Source organism: Oncorhynchus masou, chromosome 24 (assembly GCF_036934945.1).
Source record: "Oncorhynchus masou masou isolate Uvic2021 chromosome 24, UVic_Omas_1.1, whole genome shotgun sequence".
In the NCBI taxonomy this organism is placed as follows: domain Eukaryota; kingdom Metazoa; phylum Chordata; class Actinopteri; order Salmoniformes; family Salmonidae; genus Oncorhynchus; species Oncorhynchus masou.
This window is the reverse complement of record NC_088235.1, coordinates 6,399,969-6,427,468: the sequence shown is the minus strand read 5'-3', so window position 1 is coordinate 6,427,468 and position 27,500 is coordinate 6,399,969. Positions and strand designations below refer to the sequence as shown.

The 27,500-nt window shown below is 44.9% G+C and overlaps 1 protein-coding gene across 3 annotated transcripts in view; it reads right to left on the bottom strand.

Annotated features, from left to right (window-relative positions):
- LOC135511809 (paladin-like) overlaps positions 1 to 27,500 on the bottom strand; it is a 169,843-nt gene that overhangs the window by 123,894 nt on the left and 18,449 nt on the right. For all 3 annotated transcript variants that reach the window (XM_064933279.1, XM_064933280.1, XM_064933278.1), the window contains exons 2-3: positions 1,080 to 1,313; positions 568 to 670 (exon numbers count right to left, since the gene is read on the bottom strand). In XM_064933279.1, the coding sequence (XP_064789351.1) occupies positions 568 to 670; positions 1,080 to 1,300 (324 nt within the window). In that variant the 5' untranslated portion in view covers positions 1,301 to 1,313. The remainder of the gene's footprint in view (positions 1 to 567; positions 671 to 1,079; positions 1,314 to 27,500) is intronic.

The following is a 27,500-nucleotide window of genomic DNA, read 5'->3' as shown; positions in this document are numbered from 1 at the left end:
TACCTGTACCAAGTAGTGTTCAGGCATTGTGTCTGGGGGGGGGGGTGTTTTCTTCCTACCTGTACCAAGTAGTGTTCAGGCATTGTGTCTGGGGGGGGGGGGGGGGGGTTTCTTCCTACCTGTACCAAGTAGTGTTCAGGCATTGAGTCTGGGGGGGGGGGGTTCTTCCTACCTGTACCAAGTAGTGTTCAGGCATTGAGTCTGGGGGGGGGGGGGGTAACAACATCAATGTGAAGTAACAACATCAATGTGAAGTAACAAGGGGTAACAACATCAATGTGAAGTAACAACATCAATGTGAAGTAACAACAACATCAATGTGAAGTAACAACATCAGCAATGTGAAGTAACAAGGGGTAACAACATCAATCACTAGTTATCACTGGGGGGGGTTCTTCCTACCTGTACCAAGTAGTGTTCAGGCATTGAGTCTGGTGGGGGGGGGGTTCTTCCTACCTGTACCAAGTAGTGTTCAGGCATTGAGTCTGGTGGGGGGGGGGGGGTTCTTCCTACCTGTACCAAGTAGTGTTCAGGCATTGTGTCTGGTGGGGGGGGGTTTCTTCCTACCTGTACCAAGTAGTGTTCAGGCATTGTGTCTGATATCCGGCCCACTTTGTAGTTCGTTCTGAAGAGGTCATCGTGGATCTGAAATTCCTGTCTGCAATTATATCTGGAATACAGAAGATAACCGTCATCTGCAACATGGTGAAGCAGAGCATTCAATCCCTCTCAGTGGTACTGCGGTTTCCACTGGAGACAGACCCAACATTTCATTAGTCAGATAAATGACCTCATCTTCTGAACCCAAGACAAATTAGATAACAGCACACACACACACACACAACTCAACTACCCCCCCCCCCCCGTCCCCACACACTTCACCCCCCCCGTCCCCCCACACTTCACCCGCCCCCCCTCCCCACACACTTCACCCCCCCCCACACACACACACACTTAACCCCCCCGCCCCCTCCCCATCCATTCACACCTTAGTGATCAAAGCCTCAGGGATTCTCATGGTAACATCCCTTGGATGGTGGTTACGTGACTTGAATGATTGGAGGCGTGGTGAGACTTACGTGATGACGACAGGCGCCACCTTGTTAGTGATGATAGACTTGGCCTTGCCGCTGTGGATCTTCACCGTCTGGGAAGAGCTCATGCTGAGAGACTGCCTGCTGTTCACCGACCCGTTGCCATGGAGACTCTCAAGCGGGGGAGGATGCTGGGGCGCCGCTACAGAGGATATGGAGCCTGAGACAGAGACGGGTTGTGGCGCTGCGCTGGCAGTTGTACCCATACTCCACAAGCAGCTGGGGACGACAAGAGGAGAGGGGACTCAGACACATGAAGTCAAACAGAGGAACAGAGGACTTTGACTCAGACACATGAAGTCAAACAGAGGAACAGAGGAACAGAGGAGAGGACTTTGACTCAGACACAGGAAGTCAAACAGAGGAACAGAGGACTTTGACTCAGACACAGGAAGTCAAACAGAGGAACAGAGGACTTTGACTCAGACAGAGGAAGTCAAACAGAGGAACAGAGGAGAGGACTTTGACTCAGACACAGGAAGTCAAACAGAGGAACAGAGGAGAGGACTTTGACTCAGACAGAGGAAGTCAAACAGAGGAACAGAGGAGAGGACTTTGACTCAGACAAAGGAAGTCAAACAGAGGAACAGAGGAGAGGACTTTGACAGACAGAGGAAGTCAAACAGAGGAACAGAGGAGAGGACTTCGACTCAGACAGAGGAAGTCAAACAGAGGAACAGAGGAGAGGACTTTGACTCAGACAAAGGAAGTCAAACAGAGGAACAGAGGAGAGGACTTTGACTCAGACAAAGGAAGTCAAACAGAGGAACAGAGGAGAGGACTTTGACAGACAGAGGAACAGAGGAACAGAGGAGAGGACTTTGACTCAGACACATGAAGTCAAACAGAGGAACAGAGGAACAGAGGAGAGGACATTGACTCAGACACAGGAAGTCAAACAGAGGAACAGAGGAGAGGACATTGACTCAGACACAGGAAGTCAAACAGAGGAACAGAGGACTTTGACTCAGACACAGGAAGTCAAACAGAGGAACAGAGGAGAGGACTTTGACTCAGACAGAGGAACAGAGGAACAGAGGACTTTGACTCAGACACAGGAAGTCAAACAGAGGAACAGAGGACTTTGACTCAGACACAGGAAGTCAAACAGAGGAACAGAGGAGAGGACTTTGACTCAGACACAGGAAGTCAAACAGAGGAACAGCAGTGGGGACTCAGTCACACTATGAGGCCACACTGAGGCACACTTGCATGCACACTATAGAGGTTTCACAAATCTGTGTTGATTCCAACACCACCATGTTCAAATTGTAGCCTGCTGATTGAAAGAGGAAACGTATGAAGTGAAATATAACAATGAGACAATTTCTCTCATTGCTTTTCTTGATGATGTTTCTACAGTACTTCCAGCTGCTTTCTCAGAACATACCAAGCAGTAAACCCTGAATCTAGATCTGTACCGCTCAACATTTCAACAGGCTTACATCAATCCTGAGGTTGGGTGTGTTTCAATGTTAATTATAGCCTCATCTGATGCTGAGCCCTCTGCTACAGCCTTCAACAACAATCTGAGCAGGCATCCATCTGCAGCACCTCTCTGAATAAACCCAGGGCATCTCAAACGGCACCCTTTTCCCTAGTGCATTACTGTTGATCCAGAGCACAATGGGCCCTGGTCAACAGTAGTGCACTATATAGGGAATGGGGTGGTATTTGGTACACAGACACAGGGCTTTGCAGTGAAGCAGATTAAACAAAAGATGAGCCTCCCCGCCGCTCTGCTCCACACAGACCAGCAAGCAGAGGCCGACCCCGACCCGCCACAGCTGGCCTGAGATCAACGGCAGACACTCCATCCCCCTAAACACACACAAAGACAGACAAGGACACACACACACACACACAATCCAAGGGGCGGCAGGTAGCCTAGTAGTTAGAGCGTTGGGCCAGTAACCGAAAGATTACTGGATCGAATCCCCGAGCTGACAAAGTAAAAAGCGATCGTTCTGCGTCTGAGACAAGACAGTTAACCCACTGTTCCCCGGGCGGCGAAGACGTGGACGTCGATTAATGCAGACCCCCACACCTCTCTGATTCAGGCTGGCAATACTATAGTGCCTGTGAGAACATCCAATAGTCAAAGGTTTATGAAATACAAATGGTACAGAGAGAGAAATAGTCCTATAATTCCTATAATAACTACAACCTAAAACTTCTTAACTGGGAATATTGAAGACTCATGTTATATATTATATTAAGTTAAAATAAAAGTGTTAATTCAGTATTGTTGTAATTGTTATTATTACAAATAAATATGTTAAAAATAAAATATAAAAAACAACACTTTATTTATTTTTTATTAATAAATTAATTAATAAAATCGTCCGATTAATCGGTATCAGCCAATAAATCGGTATTAAAAAAATCATAAATCGGTCTATATCTAGTTAGAATATAAATAATAGTGGGCACTTCGAATAGTTTTGTTTGACATGACAACGAATGAAAATGCCATTAACGAGTTATTGTGCCAGGGTAGGAACCAAAGTGATGGTCAGTGTTTCCTAGGGGACCCTATAATCTTTGGCTTCATTAAATCTTTATTCATATATTGCCAACATATTCATGCTTCATCAATCCCTCTTTGATTTAGAAGATAATGTTAGCTAGCCAGCTAACTAGAGATTAGCATTAGTGGCTAAAACGATTTAGCTTAACTTGCTAAGAAAATACAAACTAGCTGTTTGGAGATGTAAGACCTATATTGTAATTATAGAATGCTTTTGGATTTATATTAAGATCAAAGTGGAAACAACATCGTTGTCATCAACATTGTTGCATGTGCTGCATTGACCATGCAGACTGAACGTGGTCAAGTAACAACACATGCGCTCCTTGAGTGACGGGGCGGGGCTTAGTCTGTGTGGAAAGGGGCGTGTTTTGAAACTTCTGTATGTGTAATGTTTACTGTTCATTTTTATTGTTTATTTCACTTTTGTATATTATCTACCTCACTTGCTTTGGCAATGTTAACACATGTTTCCCATGCCAATAAAGCCCTTGAATTTAATTGAATTGAGAGAGAGAGAGAGAGAGAGAGAGAGGTGAGGGATGACTCAAGTAGCCGAGTAAACTATAAAAATGGACGTTACACAACGGCGTATCACATTTAACAAACCAAACATTCAAATACCGTTATAGAAGGTAAAATAAAAACTCAAACCAGTCTGTTCATAAATACCAGTATATAGTAAAATACGGTTATATCACCCAGCCCTACACCACAGTAGCCTTAGGTACAGTCAAATCAAAGCTTTCAGATAGACATGATCTGAAACAGAGACGACGTCCTAAATGGACCCAAACTCCCTTCATAGTGACTAATCTTGACCAGATCCCTTTCATTTGAAGGGAATGGGCTGCCATTGGAGACACATACGGAATGTTCCAAACAGTTGCCTTGGTTACAACATGACTAAATAGCAGTGGCGTGCTGTGGGCCTGGGCCTTCAGTGAGATCCTACACAGTCCCACCCGAATTAATCCACCTCTTATTACCATCATTATGATGCCACGGCTCTGGACACTATACATTTAGACAGAAACGCAGTATAACCAGGCGTTGCGTCGCACCCAAAGCAGTTTCACCGTGATGATAAAGACATAACTATTCACTGAAAATAAAAGAGAAAACAAATAATTTGCAACATAGGCTATTTGCCATTTTATTTTGTTAATATATAGGCTATTTAATATTAACGAAATAAAATGCGAAACGTACATACACATTTAATAAAAAAATAAAATGCATTGTATGCCTACTCACCAAAGACTGATTATTTGAACACAAAATCCATCCTCCTTTTTTTCCTCAAGAAGACTTCAATGACTCTGTTGTACAGTCTATCTCTGCATTTTAGTTCCACCAATAAGTCCTTTTCTATCGACATGGAGGCTAATGCTGAAAGCCGAGTCTGTCCAGTAGCATTTCTGGAATACGTTTTGATTCGCTTTAAGGCCAAGAATGACTGCTCGACAGAAGCCGTGGACACAGGGATAGTCACTGTCACACATGCCAATGTGTAAAGTTGCCCCATGTCCTCATTCACATTTTTCTGCTTAAGGAAATCAAGGAGATCAGAGGGACTTTTCCCCTTCAAAATCAGTCATAGCGTACATTACAGTCAGTTCTGCTTTTAGCTTGGATAGGTGGAACAGTGTTCCGTGACTCTCTGTTAAGCTGCAGAAGCCTGTTTGTGGGATTTTCTTCCGGTAGGTCTGAGAGTGCTGGGGGTCCAGGGGGGAGAGAAACATTCATTTTTTGTGGTCTTGAAACCTGTTTCGTATCTGGCAAAGAATGTTGTCCAGAATATTGCTGTGGAGTTGTTGGTAGTATGTGCGAGGGTCTCCTTGTGCTGGGCCTCTGCGTGCGCTGGGGGAACTTGAGATGCGCGCTGTGTCATCGTAGATTTGACTGAACCTGCGCCTCTCTCGCTCAATTGTAATAATAGGCATTCCCAGCAGTAGTTTGCAGTGCTTCTCGGAGCCTGTGAGCCATTGATAGCGCTCGTAGTTGGAACTTTGAAACTGACGAACTAACCCCTTTCCCGCCTGTGACAGGCTTTGTAGCGTCGGCCGACCTCTCCTTACACTGTCTAACTTTTCTTGAAAAGTTTGTCTTCAGAATGGCATTATAATTATATCCTCGACCAAATCAATATCTTCTCCTCCTTCCGCCATTGTGGGTTGAAAAAAACAGCTTAGTAGTACGCAAATTAATTTGTTTATCAAATTCAGTTTCCTAGTTCTGAGGTTCTGCATAGACCTGCCCATAGGACCTGCCTCTCAATATTGGTAATCCAATCAAAAGACGTGCAGGCACTACGCCTGCTAGCTGGCTCCTGTGTAACACCGGAGCTAGCCAGCAGGCGTACAATAACCAACTCTAAAGCTGATTGATTGACACTAAATTTTCATTTCCATTCACATTAAGCTACAAGCGCCCGCACTGTTGATTCTGAAGGACTGGGGGCAGATTTTAGACCCCTGGCAACTCATGATGGCTGAATATGATTGGATAAAAGATCTAACATAAAGACCAGCCCTCCAAATCTCAACCTGGGGCTGGAAGCAGTGCAACCAAGAGGAAAGCTATGAAATAAGGAGTATAACTCTTACTCTGGGGAATAATTTAATACATATTTGTGGGGAAATATATATATAAAAAATATATATATTCTGATGATGTTTAGGCCAGCAGAGAAGGCCTTGCTGGCCCTGACGGCCCACCACTGCTGAATTGGTCCTTGACTCATGTTGACTGTCTGACTGTCCCAACAACACCCCTTGTCTCCTAATCACCGCTGTCTGACTGTCCCAACAACACCCCTTGTCTCCTAATCACCGGTCTGACTGTCCCAACAACACTCCACTAGTCTCCTAATCACCACTGTCTGACTGTCCCAATAACACCACTAGTCCCCTAATCACCGCTGTCTGACTGTCCCAACAACACCACTAGTCTCCTAATCACCGCTGTCTGACTGTCCCAACAACACCACTAGTCTCCTAATCACCGCTGTCTGACTGTCCCAACAACACCCCTTGTCTCCTAATCACCGCTGTCTGACTGTCCCAACAACACAACTAGCCTCCTAATCACCGGTCTGACTGTCCCAACAACACTCCACTAGTCTCCTAATCACCTCTGTCTGACTGTCCCAATAACACCACTAGTCCCCTAATCACCGCTGTCTGACTGTCCCAATAACACCACTAGTCCCCTAATCACCGCTGTCTGACTGTCCCAACAACACCACTAGTCTCCTAATCACCGCTGTCTGACTGTCCCAATAACACCACTAGTCTCCTAATCACCTCTGTCTGACTGTCCCAACAACACCACTAGTCTCCTAATCACCGCTGTCTGACTGTCCCAACAACACCACTAGTCTCCTAATCACCGCTGTCTGACTGTCCCAATAACACCACTAGTCTCCTAATCACCGCTGTCTGACTGTCCCAATAACACCACTAGTCTCCTAATCACCGCTGTCTGACTGTCCCAACAACACCACTAGTCTCCTAATCACCGCTGTCTGACTGTCCCAACAACACCACTAGTCTCCTAATCACCGCTGTCTGACTGTCCCAACAACACCACTAGTCTCCTAATCACCGCTGTCTGACTGTCCCAACAACACTCCACTAGTCTCCTAATCACCACTGTCTGACTGTCCCAATAACACCACTAGTCCCCTAATCACCGCTGTCTGACTGTCCCAACAACACCACTAGTCTCCTAATCACCGGTCTGACTGTCCCAACAACACTCCACTAGTCTCCTAATCACCGCTGTCTGACTGTCCCAATAACACCACTAGTCTCCTAATCACCGCTGTCTGACTGTCCCAACAACACCACTAGTCTCCTAATCACCGCTGTCTGACTGTCCCAACAACACCACTAGTCTCCTAATCACCGCTGTCTGACTGTCCCAACAACACCACTAGTCTCCTAATCACCGCTGTCTGACTGTCCCAACAACACCACTAGTCTCCTAATCACCGCTGTCTGACTGTCCCAACAACACCACTAGTCTCCTAATCACCGCTGTTTGAAGCTAAAAATTATTACGGATGTCTTAGTAGGTGAAAGGTGGTCAGAGACTCCACGCTGGTCAGAGACTCCACGCTGGTCAGACTCCACGCTGGTCAGAGACTCCACGCTGGTCAGAGACTCCACGCTGGTCAGAGACTCCACGCTGGTCAAAGACACCACGCTGGTCAGAGACTCCACGCTGGTCAGAGACACCACGCTGGTCAGAGACTCCACGCTGGTCAGAGACTCCACGCTGGTCAGAGACTCCACGCTGGTCAGAGACTCCACGCTGGTCAGAGACTCCACGCTGGTCAGAGACTCCACGCTGGTCAGAGACTCCATCCCGTCCTCTGGGTCCCAAGCTCCTTCCACCTACAGTCAGAGGGAACCGCCCCTTAGAGCTTTACACAGTCCGACACCTGAATGCACTTTACATGGCTCTGGTATCAGCTCGTGTGCTTATTGCCCCAGTCCAACAGCGTTGGTCATCTACTTCTTTCTGTCCTCTTTGTGTAGGGTAGAAGTGAGAGAACTGTCCTGCCTGTCTGTTCCCGTGACGCCAGTACATCTGACTGCCAGATGGCTGGTGGGGCCGGCAGGGGTGCCATTACACTATGAAGGGAATAGGGTGCCATTACACTATGAAGGGAATAGGGTGCCATTACACTATGAAGGGAAGGGGGTGCCATTACACTATGAAGGGAATAGGGTGCCATTACACTATGAAGGGAATAGGGTGCCATTACACTATGAAGGGAATAGGGTACCATTACACTATGAAGGGAATAGGGTGCCATTACACTATGAAGGGAATAGGGTGCCATTACACTATGAAGGGAAGGGGGTGCCATTACACTATGAAGGGAATAGGGTGCCATTACACCATGAAGGGAATAGGGTGCCATTACACTATGAAGGGAATCGGGTGCCATTACACTATGAAGGGAATCGGGTGCCATTACACTATGAAGGGAATCGGGTGCCATTACACTATGAAGGGAATAGGGTGCCATTACACTATGAAGGGAATAGGGTGCCATTACACTATGAAGGGAATAGGGTGCCATTACACTATGAAGGGAATAGGGTGCCATTACACTATGAAGAGAATAGGGTGCCATTACACTATGAAGGGAATAGGGTGCCATTACACTATGAAGGGAATAGGGTGCCATTACACTATGAAGGGAATAGGGTGCCATTACACTATGAAGGGAATAGGGTGCCATTACACTATGAAGGGAATAGGGTGCAATTACACTATGAAGGGAATAGGGTGCCATTACACTATGAAGGGAATAGGGTGCCATTACACTATGAAGGGAATAGGGTGCCATTACACTATGACGGGAATAGGGTGCCATTACACTATGAAGGGAATAGGGTGCCAATACACTATGAAGGGAATAGGGTGCCATTACACTATGAAGGGAATAGGGTGCCATTACACTATGAAGGGAATCGGGTGCCATTACACTATGAAGGGAATAGGGTGCCATTACACTATGAAGGGAATAGGGTGCCATTACACTATGAAGGGAATAGGGTGCCATTACACTATGAAGGGAATAGGGTGCCATTACACTATGAAGGGAATAGGGTGCCATTATACTATGAAGGGAATCGGGTGCCATTACACTATGAAGGGAATAGGGTGCCATTACACTATGAAGGGAATAGGGTGCCATTACACTATGAAGGGAATCGGGTGCCATTACACTATGACGGGAATAGGGTGCCATTACACTATGAAGGGAATCGGGTGCCATTACACTATGAAGGGAATAGGGTGCCATTACACTATGAAGGGAATCGGGTGCCATTACACTATGAAGGGAATAGGGTCTGCCAGGAGCAGACAGGAAACACAGTGCCAGGAGCAGACAGGAAACACAGCGCCAGGAGCAGACAGGAAACACAGCGCCAGGAGCAGACAGGAAACACAGCGCCAGGAGCAGACAGGAACCACAGCGCCAGGAGCAGACAGGAAACACAGCGCCAGGAGCAGACAGGAAACACAGCGCCAGGAGCAGACAGGAAACACAGTGCCAGGAGCAGACAGAAAACACAGAGCCAGGAGCAGACAGGAAACACAGCGCCAGGAGCAGACAGGAAACACGTCGCCAGGAGCAGACAGGAAACACAGCGCCATTAGCAGACAGGAAACACAGCGCCAGGAGCAGACAGGAAACACAGCGCCAGGAGCAGACAGGAAGCACAGCGCCAGGAGCAGACAGGAAGCAGACCAAATGGCACCCTAATCCCTAGTACACTACTTTTGACAAGAGTCCTATGAGTCCTATGAGCCCTATGAGTCCTATGGAGCCCTATGAGTCCTATGAGTCCTATGGAGCCCTATGAGTCCTATGGAGTCCTATGAGCCCTATGAGTCCTATGAGTCCTATGGAGCCCTATGAGTCCTATGAGTCCTATGAGCCCTATGAGCCCTATGAGTCATATGAGTCCTATGAGTCCTATGAGTCCTATGAAGCCCTATGAGTCCTATGAGTCCTATGAGCCCTATGAGTCCTATGAGTCCTATGAGCCCTATGAGTCCTATGAGCCCTATGAGCCCTATGAGCCCTATGAGTCCTATGGAGCCCTATGAGTCCTATGGAGCCATATGGAGCCCTATGAGCCCTATGAGTCCTATGAGCCCTATGAGTCCTATGGAGCCCTATGAGCCCTATGAGTCCTATGAGCCCTATGAGTCCTATGAAGCCCTATGAGTCCTATGAGTCCTATGAGTCCTATGAGCCCTATGAGTCCTATGAGTCCTATGAGCCCTATGAGTCCTATGAGCCCTATGAGTCCTATGGAGCCCTATGAGTCCTATGAGTCCTATGAGCCCTATGAGTCCTATGAGTCCTATGAGCCCTATGAGTCCTATGGAGCCCTATGGAGCCCTATGAGTCCTATGAGCCCTATGAGTCCTATGAGTCCTATGAGCCCTATGAGTCCTATGGAGCCCTATGGAGCCCTATGAGTCCTATGAAGCCCTATGAAGCCCTATGAGTCCTAAGAGCCCTATGAGTCCTATGGAGCCCTATGAGTCCTATGAAGCCCTATGGAGCCCTTTGAGTCCTATGGAGCCCTATGAGTCCTATGAAGCCCTATGGAGCCCTATGAAGCCCTATGAGCCCTATGGAGCCCTATGAGTCCTATGGAGCCCTATGAGTCCTATGGAGCCCTATGGAGCCCTATGAGTTATATGAGCCCTATGGAGCCCTATGAGTCCTATGGAGCCCTATGAGTCCTATGAGCCATATGGAGCCCTATGAGCCCTATGAGTTATATGAGCCCTATGAGTCCTATGGAGCATGTCATTACATTAAACCTCAGAGAAACAAACAAACACACACACGTTGGCCATGGTTGCACATAGGATATCAAGCAAACTGTGTAACCACTGTAACCTTAAGGGAATCCGATCATCAGATATCCTGTGTCCAACACAATCGTGTTATTGTCCTGTACAGGCCAGGGTATAGGCCAGGGTATAGGGTATAGACCAGTGTATAGGGTATAGACCAGGGTATAGGGTATAGACCAGTGTATAGGGTATAGGCCAGGGTATAGGGTATAGACCAGGGTACAGGGTATAGGCCAGGGTATAGGGTATAGACCAGGGTACAGGGTATAGACCAGGGTATAGGGTATAGACCAGGGTATAGGCCAGGGTATAGACCAGGGTATAGGGTATAGACCAGTGTACAGGGTATAGACCAGGGTATAGGGTATAGGCCAGGGTATAGGGTATAGGCCAGGGTATAGGGTATAGACCAGTGTATAGGGTATAGACCAGGGTATAGGGTATAGACCAGGGTATAGGGTATAGGCCAGGGTATAGGGTATAGGCCAGGGTATAGGGTATAGACCAGGGTATAGACCAGGGTATAGGGTATAGACCAGGGTATAGGCCAGGGTATAGGGTATAGACCAGGGTACAGGGTATAGGCCAGGGTATAGGGTATAGACCAGGGTACAGGGTATAGACCAGGGTATAGGGTATAGACCAGGGTATAGGCCAGGGTATAGGGTATAGACCAGTGTACAGGGTATAGACCAGGGTATAGGGTATAGACCAGGGTATAGGGTATAGACCAGTGTATAGGGTATAGACCAGTGTACAGGGTATAGACCAGTGTACAGGGTATAGACCAGTGTATAGGGTATAGACCAGTGTATAGGGTATAGACCAGGGTACAGGGTATAGACCAGGGTATAGGGTATAGACCAGGGTACAGGGTATAGACCAGGGTATAGACCAGGGTATAGGGTATAGACCAGGGTATAGGCCAGGGTATAGACCAGGGTATAGGGTATAGACCAGGGTATAGGGTATAGACCAGGGTATAGGGTATAGACCAGTGTACAGGGTATAGACCAGGGTATAGGGTATAGACCAGGGTATAGGGTATAGACCAGGGTATAGGGTATAGACCAGGGTATAGGGTATAGACCAGGGTATAGGCCAGGGTATAGACCAGGGTATAGGGTATAGACCAGTGTACAGGGTATAGACCAGGGTATAGGGTATAGACCAGGGTATAGGGTATAGACCAGGGTACAGGGTATAGACCAGGGTATAGGGTATAGACCAGGGTACAGGGTATAGACCAGGGTACAGGGTATAGACCAGGGTATAGGGTATAGACCAGGGTACAGGGTATAGACCAGGGTAAAGGGTATAGACCAGGGTAAAGGGTATAGACCAGGGTACAGGGTATAGGCCAGGGTATAGACCAGGGTATCGTTGTCACTTTTCTTCCATTTGAGGCCTAATGAATACGACCCTGTTTTAATACAATGATTCCAGGCTATTAAAAAAGCATTCTCCATATTCTGAGTTGAAATCAGGGTATAGGGTATAGACTAGGGTATAGGGTATAGACCAGGGTATAGGGTATAGACCAGAGCATAGGGTATAGGCCAGGGTTTAGACCAGGGTATAGGGTATAGACCAGGGTATAGGCCATGGTATAGTCTATAGATCAGGGTATAGACCAGGGTATAGGGTATAGACCAGGGTATAGGGTATAGACCAGGGTACAGGGTATAGACCAGGGTATAGGGTATAGACCAGGGTACAGGGTATAGACCAGGGTACAGGGTATAGACCAGGGTATAGGGTATAGACCAGGGTACAGGGTATAGACCAGGGTATAGGGTATAGACCAGGGTACAGGGTATAGACCAGGGTATAGACCAGGGTATAGGGTATAGACCAGGGTACAGGGTATAGACCAGGGTATAGACCAGGGTAACGTTGTCACTTTTCTTCCATTTGAGGCCTAATGAATACGACCCTGTTTTAATACAATGATTCCAGGCTATAAAAAAAGCATTCTCCATATTCTGAGTTGAAATCAGGGTATAGGGTATAGACCAGGGTATAGACCAGGGTATAGGGTATAGACCAGGGTATAGACCAGGGCATAGGGTATAGGCCAGGGTATAGACCAGGGTATAGGGTATAGACCAGGGTATAGGCCATGGTATATAGGCTATATACCAGGGTATAGACCAGGGTATAGGGTATAGACCAGGGTATAGACCAGTGTATAGGGTATAGACCAGGGCATAGGGTATAGGCCAGGGTATAGACCAGGGTATAGGCCATGGTATATAGGCTATATACCAGGGTATAGACCAGGGTATAGGGTATAGACCAGGGCATAGGGTATAGACCAGGCTAAAGACCAGGGTATAGGGTATAGACTAGGGTATAGCCCATGGTATATAGGCTATAGACCAGGGTATAGACCAGGGTATAGGCCATGGTATATAGGCTATAGACCAGGGTATAGACCAGGGTATAGGCCAGGGTCTAGGATATATGGTATAGATCAGGGTATAGGCCAGGGTTATAGATCAGGGTATAGGGTATAGGCCAGGGTATAGGGTATAGACCAGGGTATAGGCCAGGGTCTACGGTATAGATCAGGGTATAGGCCAGGGTATAGACCAGGGTATAGGCCAAGGTCTAGGGTATAGATCAGGGTATAGGGTATAGGCCAGGGTATATACCAGGGTCTAGGGTATAGGCCAGGGTCTAAGGTATAGATCAGGGTATAGGCCACAGTCTAGGGTATAGATCAGGGTACAGGCCAGCGTCTAGGGTATAGATCAGGGTACAGGCCAGCGTATAGGGTATAGGCCGAGGTATAGGCCAGGGTCTAGGATATATGGTATAGATCAGGGTATAGGCCAGGGTTATAGACCAGGGTAAAGGGTATAGATCAGGGTATAGGCTATAGATCAGGGTATAGATCGGGATACAGACCAGGGTCTAGACCAGGGTATAGGGTATAGACCAGGGTATAGACCAGGGTACAGGGTATAGCCCATTACATGAAAGGCAATAAAACACTGCAGTGATAAAGCAAGCATTCTTACATGATTCTCAATTTGATTAAGACCTTGTGACCGTGTAAAGCAACGGCATGGAGAAACGGTTTCAGTAATTCCTTTGAGTCTCCTTTCATTGACATTTCCTGAGAAAGAGATATAGACAGGAAGAGATAGAGAGACATATATATATATAGACAGGAAGAGATAGAGAGATATATATATATATATATATATATATATATATATATATATATATATATATAAAGAGAGAGAGAGAGAGAGAGAGAGAGAGAGAGAGAGAGAGAGAGAGAGAGAGAGAGAGAGAGAGAGAGAGAGAGAGAGACCTGCCCATACCGTAGACGTTTATGGCTTCCTAGCTAAATTATTTATTATGTTGATGCTGAATTATATTTTCTCCAGAAGCGGTTTTTGCCTACTTCTGAATCAGCTGTGTACTTCTAAATCAGCTGTGTACTTCTGAATCAGTTGCTGAGGCTCTTTCCCTTGTGGCCCCCAGCAGCCTTCCCACCTAAAGCTAAAGAAGTGCTCATGCAGAATACAGACAGGGCACTAATCACAGTCCTGGCAGACCTCATTCAGAAGTACTCCCATTTAAACATCAGTGCCAGCCAACCAGCCAGCCAGCATGCCATGCCAACATGGTCTGAAGGCCATGGAACACTGAAACACTCTCAGACCATAGACAAGGAGAACTGTGGAGGGCTTCCCTCCCTCAACATCCACCCTCAACACCAGCCCTCCCTCCCTTCCACCAGAGCTGACTCCCTTCCACTCTCCCTCCCTTCCACCCTCCCTTCCACCCACCTGACAGCCAGCATTAGTCCCTTTCAAAGTGGGGGACCAGCCTATTTAAATTCCACCAGTGTCTCAACTTTGCTCTAGAAGCTCCTTCATGCAGACAAAAGGGTTCTAAATGAGAGACAGACAAACACACAGAGAAAGAGAGACAGAGTGAAAGAGAGACAGACAAACACACAGAGAAGGAGAGACAGACAGTGAAAGAGAGACAGAGAAAGAGAGACAGACAGAGAAAGAGAGAGACAGAGAAAGAGAGACAGACAGACAGTGAAAGAAAGACAGACAGACAGACAGACAGACAGACAGACAGACAGACAGACAGACAGACAGACAGACAGACAGACAGACAGACAGACAGACAGACAGAGACACAGACAGAGACACAGAGAGAGACACAGAGAGAGACAGACAGACAAAGACAGAACGAGAGAGAGAGACAGAGACAGACAGACAGACAGAGCGAGAAAGACAGAGGGACACAGAGACAGAAAGTGAGAGACAGGACAGACAGACAGACAGACAGACAGACAGACAGACAGACAGACAGACAGACAGAGACAGGAAGGAGCGTGCAGCTGCTTCAGGATACATCTGTCAGGAGCCTGGTGTGGTGGCCTAAGCCGGTTAATAAGAGGAAGGATACAGAGAGGAGGCCTGCAGAAAGCTCCTTATTCACAGCACGGGAGATGTGAGGGGGTCTCTCTCTCTTCGGAACATAATGCTAGCTAGAGGATCAGAAGTTCATGGACATTGATGATTTACATGGAGGACATTCACTTAGTCTGACAATGAGAGAGGAACAGACAGTGACAGTCTGACAGACAGGACTAGAAAAGCTAGGTGTGTCCTATGTTTTGGTAATAAAATACATGATCATGTGTTCTTTCATCTTACTATCTTGTCTATTTTTTATATTGTATCTGTGTAAATATCCATGTATATCAGGGTTTAATTTGACTGCCATTTGGGATAAAGAAAAGTAAGTTGGTCCCCTGATGAGGTGAACTAACAGAGTAACAGGCCTTTCTGATGAGGTGAACTAACAGAGTAACAGGCCTTTCTGATGAGGCCAACTAACAGAGTAACAGGCCTTTCTGATGAGGTGAACTAACAGAGTAACAGGCCTTTCTGATGAGGTGAACTAACAGAGTAACAGGCCTTTCTGATGAGGTGAACTAACAGAGTAACAGGCCTTTCTGATGAGGCCAACTAACAGAGTAACAGGCCTTTCTGATGAGGTGAACTAACAGAGTAACAGGCCTTTCTGATGAGACCAACTAACAGAGTAACAGGCCTTTCTGATGAGGTGAACTAACAGAGTAACAGGCCTTTCTGATGAAGCCAACTAAAAGAGTAACAGGCCTTTCTGATGAGGCCAACTAACAGAGTAACAGGCCTTTCTGATGAGGTGAACTAACAGAGTAACAGGCCTTTCTGATGAGGTGAACTAACAGAGTAACAGGCCTTTCTGATGAGGTGAACTAACAGAGTAACAGGCCTTTCTGATGAGGTGAACTAACAGAGTAACAGGCCTTTGATGAGGTGAACTAACAGAGTAACAGGCCTTTCTGATGAGGTGAACTAACAGAGTAACAGGCCTTTCTGATGAGGTGAACTAACAGAGTAACAGGCATTTCTGATGAGACCAACTAACAGAGTAACAGGCCTTTCTGATGTGGCCAACTAACAGAGTAACAGGCCTTTCTGATGAGGTGAACTAACAGAGTAACAGGCCTTTCTGATGAGACCAACTAACAGAGTAACAGGCCTTTCTGATGAGGTCAACTAACAGAGTAACAGGTCTTTCTGATGAGGTCAACTAACAGAGTAACAGGCCTTTCTGATGAGGTGAACTAACAGAGTAACAGGCCTTTCTGATGAGGTGAACTAACAGAGTAACAGGCCTTTCTGATGAGACCAACTAACAGAGTAACAGGCCTTTCTGATGAGACCAACTAACAGAGTAACAGGCCTTTCTGATGAGGTCAACTAACAGAGTAACAGGCCTTTCTGATGAGGTCAACTAACAGAGTAACAGGCCTTTCTGATGAGGTCAACTAACAGAGTAACAGGCCTTTCTGATGAGGTGAACTAACAGAGTAACAGGCCTTTCTGATGAGGTGAACTAACAGAGTAACAGGCCTTTCTGATGAGACCAACTAACAGAGTAACAGGCCTTTCTGATGAGACCAACTAACAGAGTAACAGGCCTTTCTGATGAGGTCAACTAACAGAGTAACAGGCCTTTCTGATGAGGTCAACTAACAGAGTAACAGGCCTTTCTGATGAGGTGAACTAACAGAGTAACAGGCCTTTCTGATGAGACCAACTAACAGAGTAACAGGCCTTTCTGATGAGACCAACTAACAGAGTAACAGGCCTTTCTGATGAGACCAACTAACAGAGTAACAGGCCTTTCTGATGAGGTGAACTAACAGAGTAACAGGCCTTTCTGATGAGGTGAACTAACAGAGTAACAGGCCTTTCTGATGAGACCAACTAACAGAGTAACAGGCCTTTCTGATGAGGTCAACTAACAGAGTAACAGGCCTTTCTGATGAGACCAACTAACAGAGTAACAGGCCTTTCTGATGAGGTGAACTAACAGAGTAACAGGCCTTTCTGATGAGACCAACTAACAGAGTAACAGGCCTTTCTGATGAGGCCAACTAACAGAGTAACAGGCCTTTCTGATGAGGTCAACTAACAGAGTAACAGGCCTTTCTGATGAGGTGAACTAACAGAGTAACAGGCCTTTCTGATGAGGTGAACTAACAGAGTAACAGGCCTTTCTGATGAGGTGAACTAACAGAGTAACAGGCCTTTCTGATGAGACCAACTAACAGAGTAACAGGCCTTTCTGATGAGGCCAACTAACAGAATGATGCTGGCAGGGAGTAGTACACATTATGTGAAGGGAGTGGTACACAGCGTTGTACGAGATCTTCAGTCTCTTGGCAATTTCTCACATGGAATAGCCATCATTTCTCAGAACAAGAATAGATTGACGAGTTTTAGAAGAAAGTTCTTTGTTTCTGGCCATTTTGAGCCTGTAATCGAACTCACAAATGCTGATGCTCCAGATACTCAACTAGTCTAAAGCCCAGTTGTATTGCTTCTTTAAACAGTTTCCAGCTGTGCTAACATAATTGCAAAAGTGTTTTCAAATGATCAATTAGACTTTTAAAATTATAAACTTGGATTAGCTAACACAACGTGCCATTGGAACACAGGAGTGATGGTTGCTGATAATGGGCCTCTGTACGCCTATGTAGATATTCCATTTAAAACAATTATACAATAGTCATTGTTAATGTTGTCAATGTCTACACTGTATTTCTGATCAATTTGATGTTATTTATGCAGCATAATGCTTCTCTGTGACCCTGACCTCTGTGATGAAAGACAATCTGATGCAGCATGTGAAGCAGCCCTTCACACTCTACACCACCGTTCAAAAGTTTGGGGTCACTGAGAAATGCCCTTGTTTTTGAAAGAAAATCACATTTTTCATCCATTAGAAAAATGTGCTTTTCTTTCAAAAACAAGGACATTTTTAAGCGACCCCAAACTTTTGAACGGTGGTGTAGAGTGTGAAGGACTGCATCAGATTGTCTTTCATCACAGAGGTCAGGGTCACAGAGAAGTGGGACTCCACAGGACATTGGTCCAATATCACAGCCGGCGTTGCCACGGAAATTAGCTCAGCGCTTCCTCTAACACAAATTGTTTTTATTTTCGTTTCAACATTTCCTCTTCAACAGTTGAGTTCCCATGAAGAAATCAGCATATTGTGCAATGGTTGAAGATTAAAATATCCAAAATGCACGAAATGTTTTTTAGGGTTTTTTAAAAGTCAATGTCTTCTGACTGAGATGTTTATCAGAAAACAACTGTTGAAAGAGGAAGACACGAGGACAACAGTTTGTCCACAAGAACAATGTTTTTTGCTGCACCCATTATTTTGCAATAAGGTTTGTGAATGAAAGCCCATAGCTTCCTACCCACAGGGTACAGGCCCTTCGCTTCCTACCCACAGGGTACAGGCCCTTCGCTTCCTACCCACAGGGTACAGGCCCTCCGCTTCCTACCCACAGGGTACAGGCCCTTCGCTTCCTACCCACAGGGTACAGGCCCTTCGCTTCCTACCCACAGGGTACAGGCCCTTCGCTTCCTACCCACAGGGTACAGGCCCTCCGCTTCCTACCCACAGGGTACAGGCCCTTCGCTTCCTACCCACAGGGTACAGGCCCTTCGCTTCCTACCCACAGGGTACAGGCCCTTCGCTTCCTACCCACAGGGTACAGGCCCTCCGCTTCCTACCCACAGGGTACAGGCCCTTCGCTTCCTACCCACAGGGTACAGGCCCTTTGCTTCCTACCCACAGGGTACAGGCCCTTTGCTTCCTACCCACAGGGTACAGGCCCTTCGCTCCCTACCCACAGGGTACAGGCCCTTCGTTTCCTACCCACAGGGTACAGGCCCTTCGCTTCCTACCCACAGGGTACAGGCCCTTCGCTTCCTACCCACAGGGTACAGGCCCTTCGCTTCCTACCCACAGGGTACAGGCCCTTCGCCTCCTACCCACAGAAAGACTTAATGAAAGAAAGAAAGAAATCCCATTCGGTATACTACTGAGTGACAGAGTACAGTAGATATCTGGTATACTACTGAGTGACAGAACAGTAGATATCTGGTATAGTACTGAGTGACAGTACAGTAGATATCTGGTATACTACTGAGTGACACAGTACAGTAGACATCTGGTATACTACTGAGTGACAGTACAGTAGATATCTGGTATACTACTGAGTGACAGTACAGTAGATATCTGGTATACTACTGAGTGACAGTACAGTAGACATCTGGTATACTACTGAGTGACAGTACAGTAGATATCTGGTATACTACTGAGTGACAGAACAGTAGATATCTGGTATACTACTGAGTGACAGTACAGTAGATATCTGGTATACTACTGAGTGACAGAACAGTAGATATCTGGTATACTACTGAGTGACAGAACAGTAGATATCTGGTATACTACTGAGTGACAGTACAGTAGATATCTGGTATACTACTGAGTGACACAGTACAGTAGATATCTGGTATACTACTGAGTGACAGTACAGTAGACATCTGGTATACTACTGAGTGACACAGTACAGTAGATATCTGGTATACTACTGAGTGACAGTACAGTAGACATCTGGTATACTACTGAGTGACACAGTACAGTAGACATCTGGTATACTACTGAGTGACAGTACAGTAGATATCTGGTATACTACTGAGTGACACAGTACAGTAGATATCTGGTATACTACTGAGTGACAGTACAGTAGACATCTGGTATACTACTGAGTGACACAGTACAGTAGATATCTGGTATACTACTGAGTGACAGAGTACAGTAGATATCTGGTATACTACTGAGTGACAGAGTACAGTAGATATCTGGTATACTACTGAGTGACAGTACAGTAGACATCTGGTATACTACTGAGTGACAGAACAGTAGATATCTGGTATACTACTGAGCTACAGTACAGTAGACATCTGGTATACTACTGAGTGACACAGTACAGTAGACATCTGGTATACTACTGAGCTACAGTACAGTAGATATCTGGTATACTACTGAGTGACAGAGTACAGTAGACATCTGGTATACTACTGAGTGACAGAGTACAGTAGACATCTGGTATACTACTGAGCTACAGTACAGTAGATATCTGGTATACTACTGAGTGACAGTACAGTAGATATCTGGTATACTACTGAGTGACAGTACAGTAGATATCTGGTATACTACTGAGTGACAGTACAGTAGATATCTGGTATACTACTGAGTGACAGTACAGTAGATATCTGGTATACTACTGAGTGACACAGTACAGTAGATATCTGGTATACTACTGAGTGACACAGTACAGTAGATATCTGGTATACTACTGAGTGACAGTACAGTAGACATCTGGTATACTACTGAGTGACAGTACAGTAGATATCTGGTATACTACTGAGTGACAGAGTACAGTAGACATCTGGTATACTACTGAGTGACACAGTACAGTAGATATCTGGTATACTACTGAGTGACAGTACAGTAGACATCTGGTATACTACTGAGTGACAGTACAGTAGATATCTGGTATACTACTGAGTGACAGTACAGTAGACATCTGGTATACTACTGAGTGACAGTACAGTAGATATCTGGTATACTACTGAGTGACAGAGTACAGTAGATATCTGGTATACTACTGAGCTACAGTACAGTAGATATCTGGTATACTACTGAGTGACAGAGTACAGTAGACATCTGGTATACTACTGAGTGACACAGTACAGTAGATATCTGGTATACTACTGAGTGACAGTACAGTAGACATCTGGTATACTACTGAGTGACAGTACAGTAGATATCTGGTATACTACTGAGTGACACGGTACAGTAGACATCTGGTATACTACTGAGTGACATCTGGTATACTACTGAGCTACAGTACAGTAGATATCTGGTATACTACTGAGTGACAGAGTACAGTAGACATCTGGTATACTACTGAGTGACACAGTACAGTAGACATCTGGTATACTACTGAGTGACAGTACAGTAGACATCTGGTATACTACTGAGTGACACGGTACAGTAGATATCTGGTATACTACTGAGCTACAGTACAGTAGATATCTGGTATACTACTGAGTGACACAGTACAGTAGATATCCGGTATACTACTGAGCTACAGTACAGTAGATATCTGGTATACTACTGAGTGACACAGTACAGTAGATATCTGGTATACTACTGAGCTACAGTACAGTAGATATCTGGTATACTACTGAGTGACACAGTACAGTAGATATCTGGTATACTACTGAGCTACAGTACAGTAGATATCTGGTATACTACTGAGTGACAGAGTACAGTAGACATCTGGTATACTACTGAGTGACAGTACAGTAGATATCTGGTATACTAATGAGTGACAGTACAGTAGATATCTGGTATACTAATGAGTGACAGTACAGTAGACAACTGGTATACTACTGAGTGACAGTACAGTAGACAACTGGTATACTACTGAGTGACAGTACAGTAGATATGTGGTATACTAATGAGTGACAGTACAGTAGACAACTGGTATACTACTGAGTGACAGTACAGTAGATATCTGGTATACTACTGAGTGACATCTGGTATACTACTGAGTGACAGAGTACAGTAGATATCCGGTATACTACTGAGTGACAGTACAGTAGATATCTGGTATACTACTGAGTGACAGTACAGTAGATATCCGGTATACTACTGAGTGACACAGTACAGTAGACATCTGGTATACTACTGAGTGACACAGTACAGTAGATATCTGGTATACTACTGAGTGACAGTACAGTAGATATCCGGTATACTACTGAGTGACAGTACAGTAGATATCCGGTATACTACTGAGTGACAGTACAGTAGATATCCGGTATACTACTGAGCTACAGTACAGTAGCTTTAAAACGTGAAAATCCTACTGTCCAATAAATGATACCAATGTCGTCAAAAGGCTTCCATGTCCATTCTGTTTCTAGGGAAAATTAATACTGTATACTTTAAACTGTTGTCTTTCTGTTTAAATACTGTTCACTTTAAACTGTTGTCTTTCTGTTTAAATACTGTATACTTTAAACTGTTGTCTTTCTGTTTAAATACTGTTCACTTTAAACTGTTGTCTTTCTGTTTAAATACTGTATACTTTACACTGTTGTCTTTCTGTTTAAATACTGTATACTTTACACTGTTGTCTTTCTGTTTAAATACTGTACACTTTACACTGTTGTCTTTAAAATATATTTAATGTTTTAATGCCACATACACTGGATAGGTGCAGTGAAATGTGTTGTTTTACAGGGTCAGTCATAGTAGTATGATAGGTGTTGTTTTACAGGGTCAGTCATAGTAGTATGATAGGTGTTGTTTTACAGGGTCAGTCATAGTAGTATGATAGGTGTTGTTTTACAGGGTCAGTCATAGTAGTATGATAGGTGTTGTTTTACAGGGTCAGTCATAGTAGTATGATAGGTGTTGTTTTACAGGGTCAGTCATAGTAGTATGATAGGTGTTGTTTTACAGGGTCAGTCATAGTAGTATGATAGGTGTTGTTTTACAGGGTCAGTCATAGTAGTATGATAGGTGTTGTTTTACAGGGTCAGTCATAGTAGTATGATAGGTGTTGTTTTACAGGGTCAGTCATAGTAGTATGATAGGTGTTGTTTACAGGGTCAGTCATAGTAGTATGATAGGTGTTGTTTTACAGGGTCAGTCATAGTAGTATGATAGGTGTTGTTTTACAGGGTCAGTCATAGTAGTATGATAGGTGTTGTTTTACAGGGTCAGTCATAGTAGCATGATAGGTGTTGTTTTACAGGGTCAGTCATAGTAGTATGATAGGTGCAGTGTAATGTGCTGTTTACAGGGTCAGTCATAGTAGTATGATAGGTGCAGTGAAATGTGTTGTTTACAGGGTCAGTCATAGTAGTATGATAGGTGCAGTGTCATGGGCTGTTTACAGGGTCAGTCATAGTAGTATGATAGGTGCAGTGTCATGGGCTGTTTACAGGGTCAGTCATAGTAGTATGATAGGTGCAGTGAAATGTGTTGTTTACAGGGTCAGTCATAGTAGTATGATAGGTGCAGTGTCATGGGCTGTTTACAGGGTCAGTCATAGTAGTATGATAGGTGCAGTGTCATGGGCTGTTTACAGGGTCAGTCATAGTAGTATGATAGGTGCAGTGTCATGGGCTGTTTACAGGGTCAGTCATAGTAGTATGATAGGTGCAGTGTCATGGGCTGTTTACAGGGTCAGTCATAGTAGTATGATAGGTGCAGTGTAATGTGCTGTTTACAGGGTCAGTCATAGTAGTATGATAGGTGCAGTGTAATGTGCTGTTTACAGGGTCAGTCATAGTAGTATGATAGGTGTTGTTTTACAGGGTCAGTCATAGTAGTATGATAGGTGCAGTGTAATGTGCTGTTTACAGGGTCAGTCATAGTAGTATGATAGGTGTTGTTTTACAGGGTCAGTCATAGTAGTATGATAGGTGCAGTGTAATGTGCTGTTTACAGGGTCAGTCATAGTAGTATGATAGGTGCAGTGTAATGTGTTGTTTACAGGGTCAGTCATAGTACAGCACCCCTGGAGCCAATCAGAAAGCTGTAACCTATAGACCGGCTACCTGCCACCCTAATAACAGGCCTCCAGGACCATAAGCCCTTAGTGATTTTAAATGACGTTGAAGAAGACAGAGTGCCATGTTTTAACCACACTGCCCTCTTCCAGGAACACGTGGTCCTCTGTAGCTCAGCTGGTAGAGCATGGCTCTTTCGCAACGCCAGGATAACTGGTTTCGATTCCCGGGACCACCCCTTACATTAAAACATGTACGCACGCATGACTAAGTCTCTGTGGATAAAAGTCTCTGCTAAATTGCATAATATTACTACTATTATTAAAAATCCTACCTGTTGACTTTTGCTACCCAGTAATAAAATGTTGAATGTGACTAATGGCACCCGTTAGTCACATTCTGTTCTCTCACGCGGGCCCGTCCCAAATGGCTCCCTATTCACTACATAGTGCACTGCTTATGTAGCCCTGGTCTAAAGTAGTGCACTATATAGGGAATAGGGTAGCACAGGGCTCTGGTCTAAAGTTGTGCACTATATAGGGAATAGGGTAGCACAGGGCTCTGGTCTAAAGTAGTGCACTTTATAGGGAATAGGGTAGCACAGGGCTCTGGTCTAAAGTAGTGCACTATATAGGGAATAGGGTAGCACAGGGCTCTGGTCTAAAGTAGTGCACTATATAGGGAATAGGGTAGCACAGGGCTCTGGTCTAAATTAGTGCACTATATAGGGAATAGGGTAGCACAGGGCTCTGGTCTAAATTAGTGCACTATATAGGGAATAGGGTAGCACAGGGCTCTGGTCTAAATTAGTGCACTATATAGGGAATAGGGTAGCACAGGGCTCTGGTCTAAAGTAGTGCACTATATAGGGAATAGGGTAGCACAGGGCTCTGGTCTAAATTAGTGCACTATATAGGGAATAGGGTAGCACAGGGCTATGGTCTAAAGTAGTGCACTATATAGGGAATATGGTAGCACAGGGCTATGGTCTAAAGTAGTGCACTATACAGGGAATATGGTAGCACAGGGCTCTGGTCTAAAGTAGTGCACTATATAGGGAATAGGGAATGATGACACAGACCTAATGCTCGTCAGTTAAAGCAGGGAGCGTTTAAAAGGGGGGACGGTAAAACGCTAAATCTATTTTTGAACCAGTGCTGTGTAATTTACTTTATTTCAAGATGGTAATTTCATATCCCCCTATGATTTCAAGGATGAAGTGGTGCGGCCTGGATGTTTTCTGAAACCCCGGAGAACGTTGCTGGCAACACTTTGCTGTCAGCACCGCGACGACATCGGACAACATTCCGTGTCAGAACGAGGAGCTAAAAACCAAATCTGCAGAATCGCCTCTCAAATGCTTTCCGTTCAACCCAATACCACCTTGTTTCTCCCCTCAGCGTCTATTAAGAAGGTGAAGTCAGATTACAACGTCCTCCACATGTAAACACCAGACCAGCAGAACTCACTACACATCACATTATACATCTTTACTGTACATCTGTTCACATCATTGACTTTCACATCATCTCTTGTCGTGATGCGTAATCTTGTCCTATAGTTTTATTTGATTTATTTTTGTATTTTTAATCCCAGCCCCCGTCCCCGCAGGAGGAGGCCTTTTGCCTTTTGGAAGGTCGTCATTGTAAATAAGAATTTGTTCTTAACTGACTTGCCTAGTTAAATAAAAGGTGAAATAAAAAGGTTAAATAAAAAGGTGAAATAAAAAGGTTAAATAAAAAGTGAAATAAAAGATTGAATAAACAAAACATTTGAGAGACACCTTGATAAGGAGTTATTGTCAACTTGGTATGTTCTCCCAGCATGCACTGCATTCTCAGGAGTAAGGATGACTACCTAAAGATAGTTGGTGATGTAATGATCCCAGATCAGCAGGAAATAGGGAGAACAGAGACTAACTATCCACCAGTAATCCACCACTCCTCATTGTGTTCCAAGACCCCACTAGTATCGAGGCCAACGCTGGGTTCAGGTGACTGGCTAGTCACTGCACTAACGTTGTGTACAGCAGGTCGTCCTTCATTCTAAAAACACAGCTGGGAGTGTTTCCATACTTTAAGTGTGTAGCTTCAGTATGCATACATTTACAAATAACCATGGCATGGTAATCATGCATATGACATTGTGCAATGTGGGGTACGCCAACATGACATTCTGCCGTCTGGAAGGACAAGCATCAGACGAGACACCCTTCCACGTGGTGGAGCACGGGATCTCCCTACAGGTCATTCACAGGTCGGTGACAGGGACAGACACGGGAGCATTTCTGCAGCATGCTCAGAAAGACCTGTCAGAATGATCCCTCTGAAGGTGAATCGTTTCTCCCTGAAGTAGTACTGTAAAAGCCTTGTAGTACTGTACTGTTAACCCAAGAGACGCAGAGACTAAAAGCCTTGTAGTACTGTACTGTTAACCCAAGAGACACAGAGACTAAAAGCCTTGTAGTACTGTACTGTTAACCCAAGAGACACAGAGACTAAAAGCCTTGTAGTACTGTACTGTTAACCCAAGAGACACAGAGACTAAAAGCCTTGTAGTACTGTACTGTTAACCCAAGAGACACAGAGACTAAAAGCCTTGTAGTACTGTACTGTTAACCCAAGAGACACAGAGACTAAAAGCCTTGTAGTACTGTACTGTTAACCCAAGAGACACAGAGACTAAAAGCCTTGTAGTACTGTACTGTTAACCCAAGAGACACAGAGACTAAAAGCCTTGTAGTACTGTACTGTTAACCCAAGAGACACAGAGACTAAAAGCCTTGTAGTACTGTACTGTTAACCCAAGAGACACAGAGACTAAAAGCCTTGTAGTACTGTACTGTTAACCCAAGAGACACAGAGACTAAAAGCCTTGTAGTACTGTACTGTTAACCCAAGAGACACAGAGACTAAAAGCCTTGTAGTACTGTACTGTTAACCCAAGAGACACAGAGACTAAAAGCCTTGTAGTACTGTACTGTTAACCCAAGAGACACAGAGACTAAAAGCCTTGTAGTACTGTACTGTTAACCCAAGAGACACAGATACTAAAAGCCTTGTAGTACTGTACTGTTAACCCAAGAGACACAGAGACTAAAAGCCTTGTAGTACTGTACTGTTAACCCAAGAGACACAGAGACTAAAAGCCTTGTAGTACTGTACTGTTAACCCAAGAGACACAGAGACTAAAAGCCTTGTAGTACTGTACTGTTAACCCAAGAGACACAGATACTAAAAGCCTTGTAGTACTGTACTGTTAACCCAAGAGACACAGAGACTAAAAGCCTTGTAGTACTGTACTGTTAACCCAAGAGACACAGAGACTAAAAGCCTTGTAGTACTGTACTGTTAACCCACGAGACACAGATAATAAAAGCCTTGTAGTACTGTACTGTTAACCCAAGAGACACAGAGACTAAAAGCCTTGTAGTACTGTAATGTTAACCCAAGAGACACAGAGAATAAAAGCCTTGTAGTACTGTAC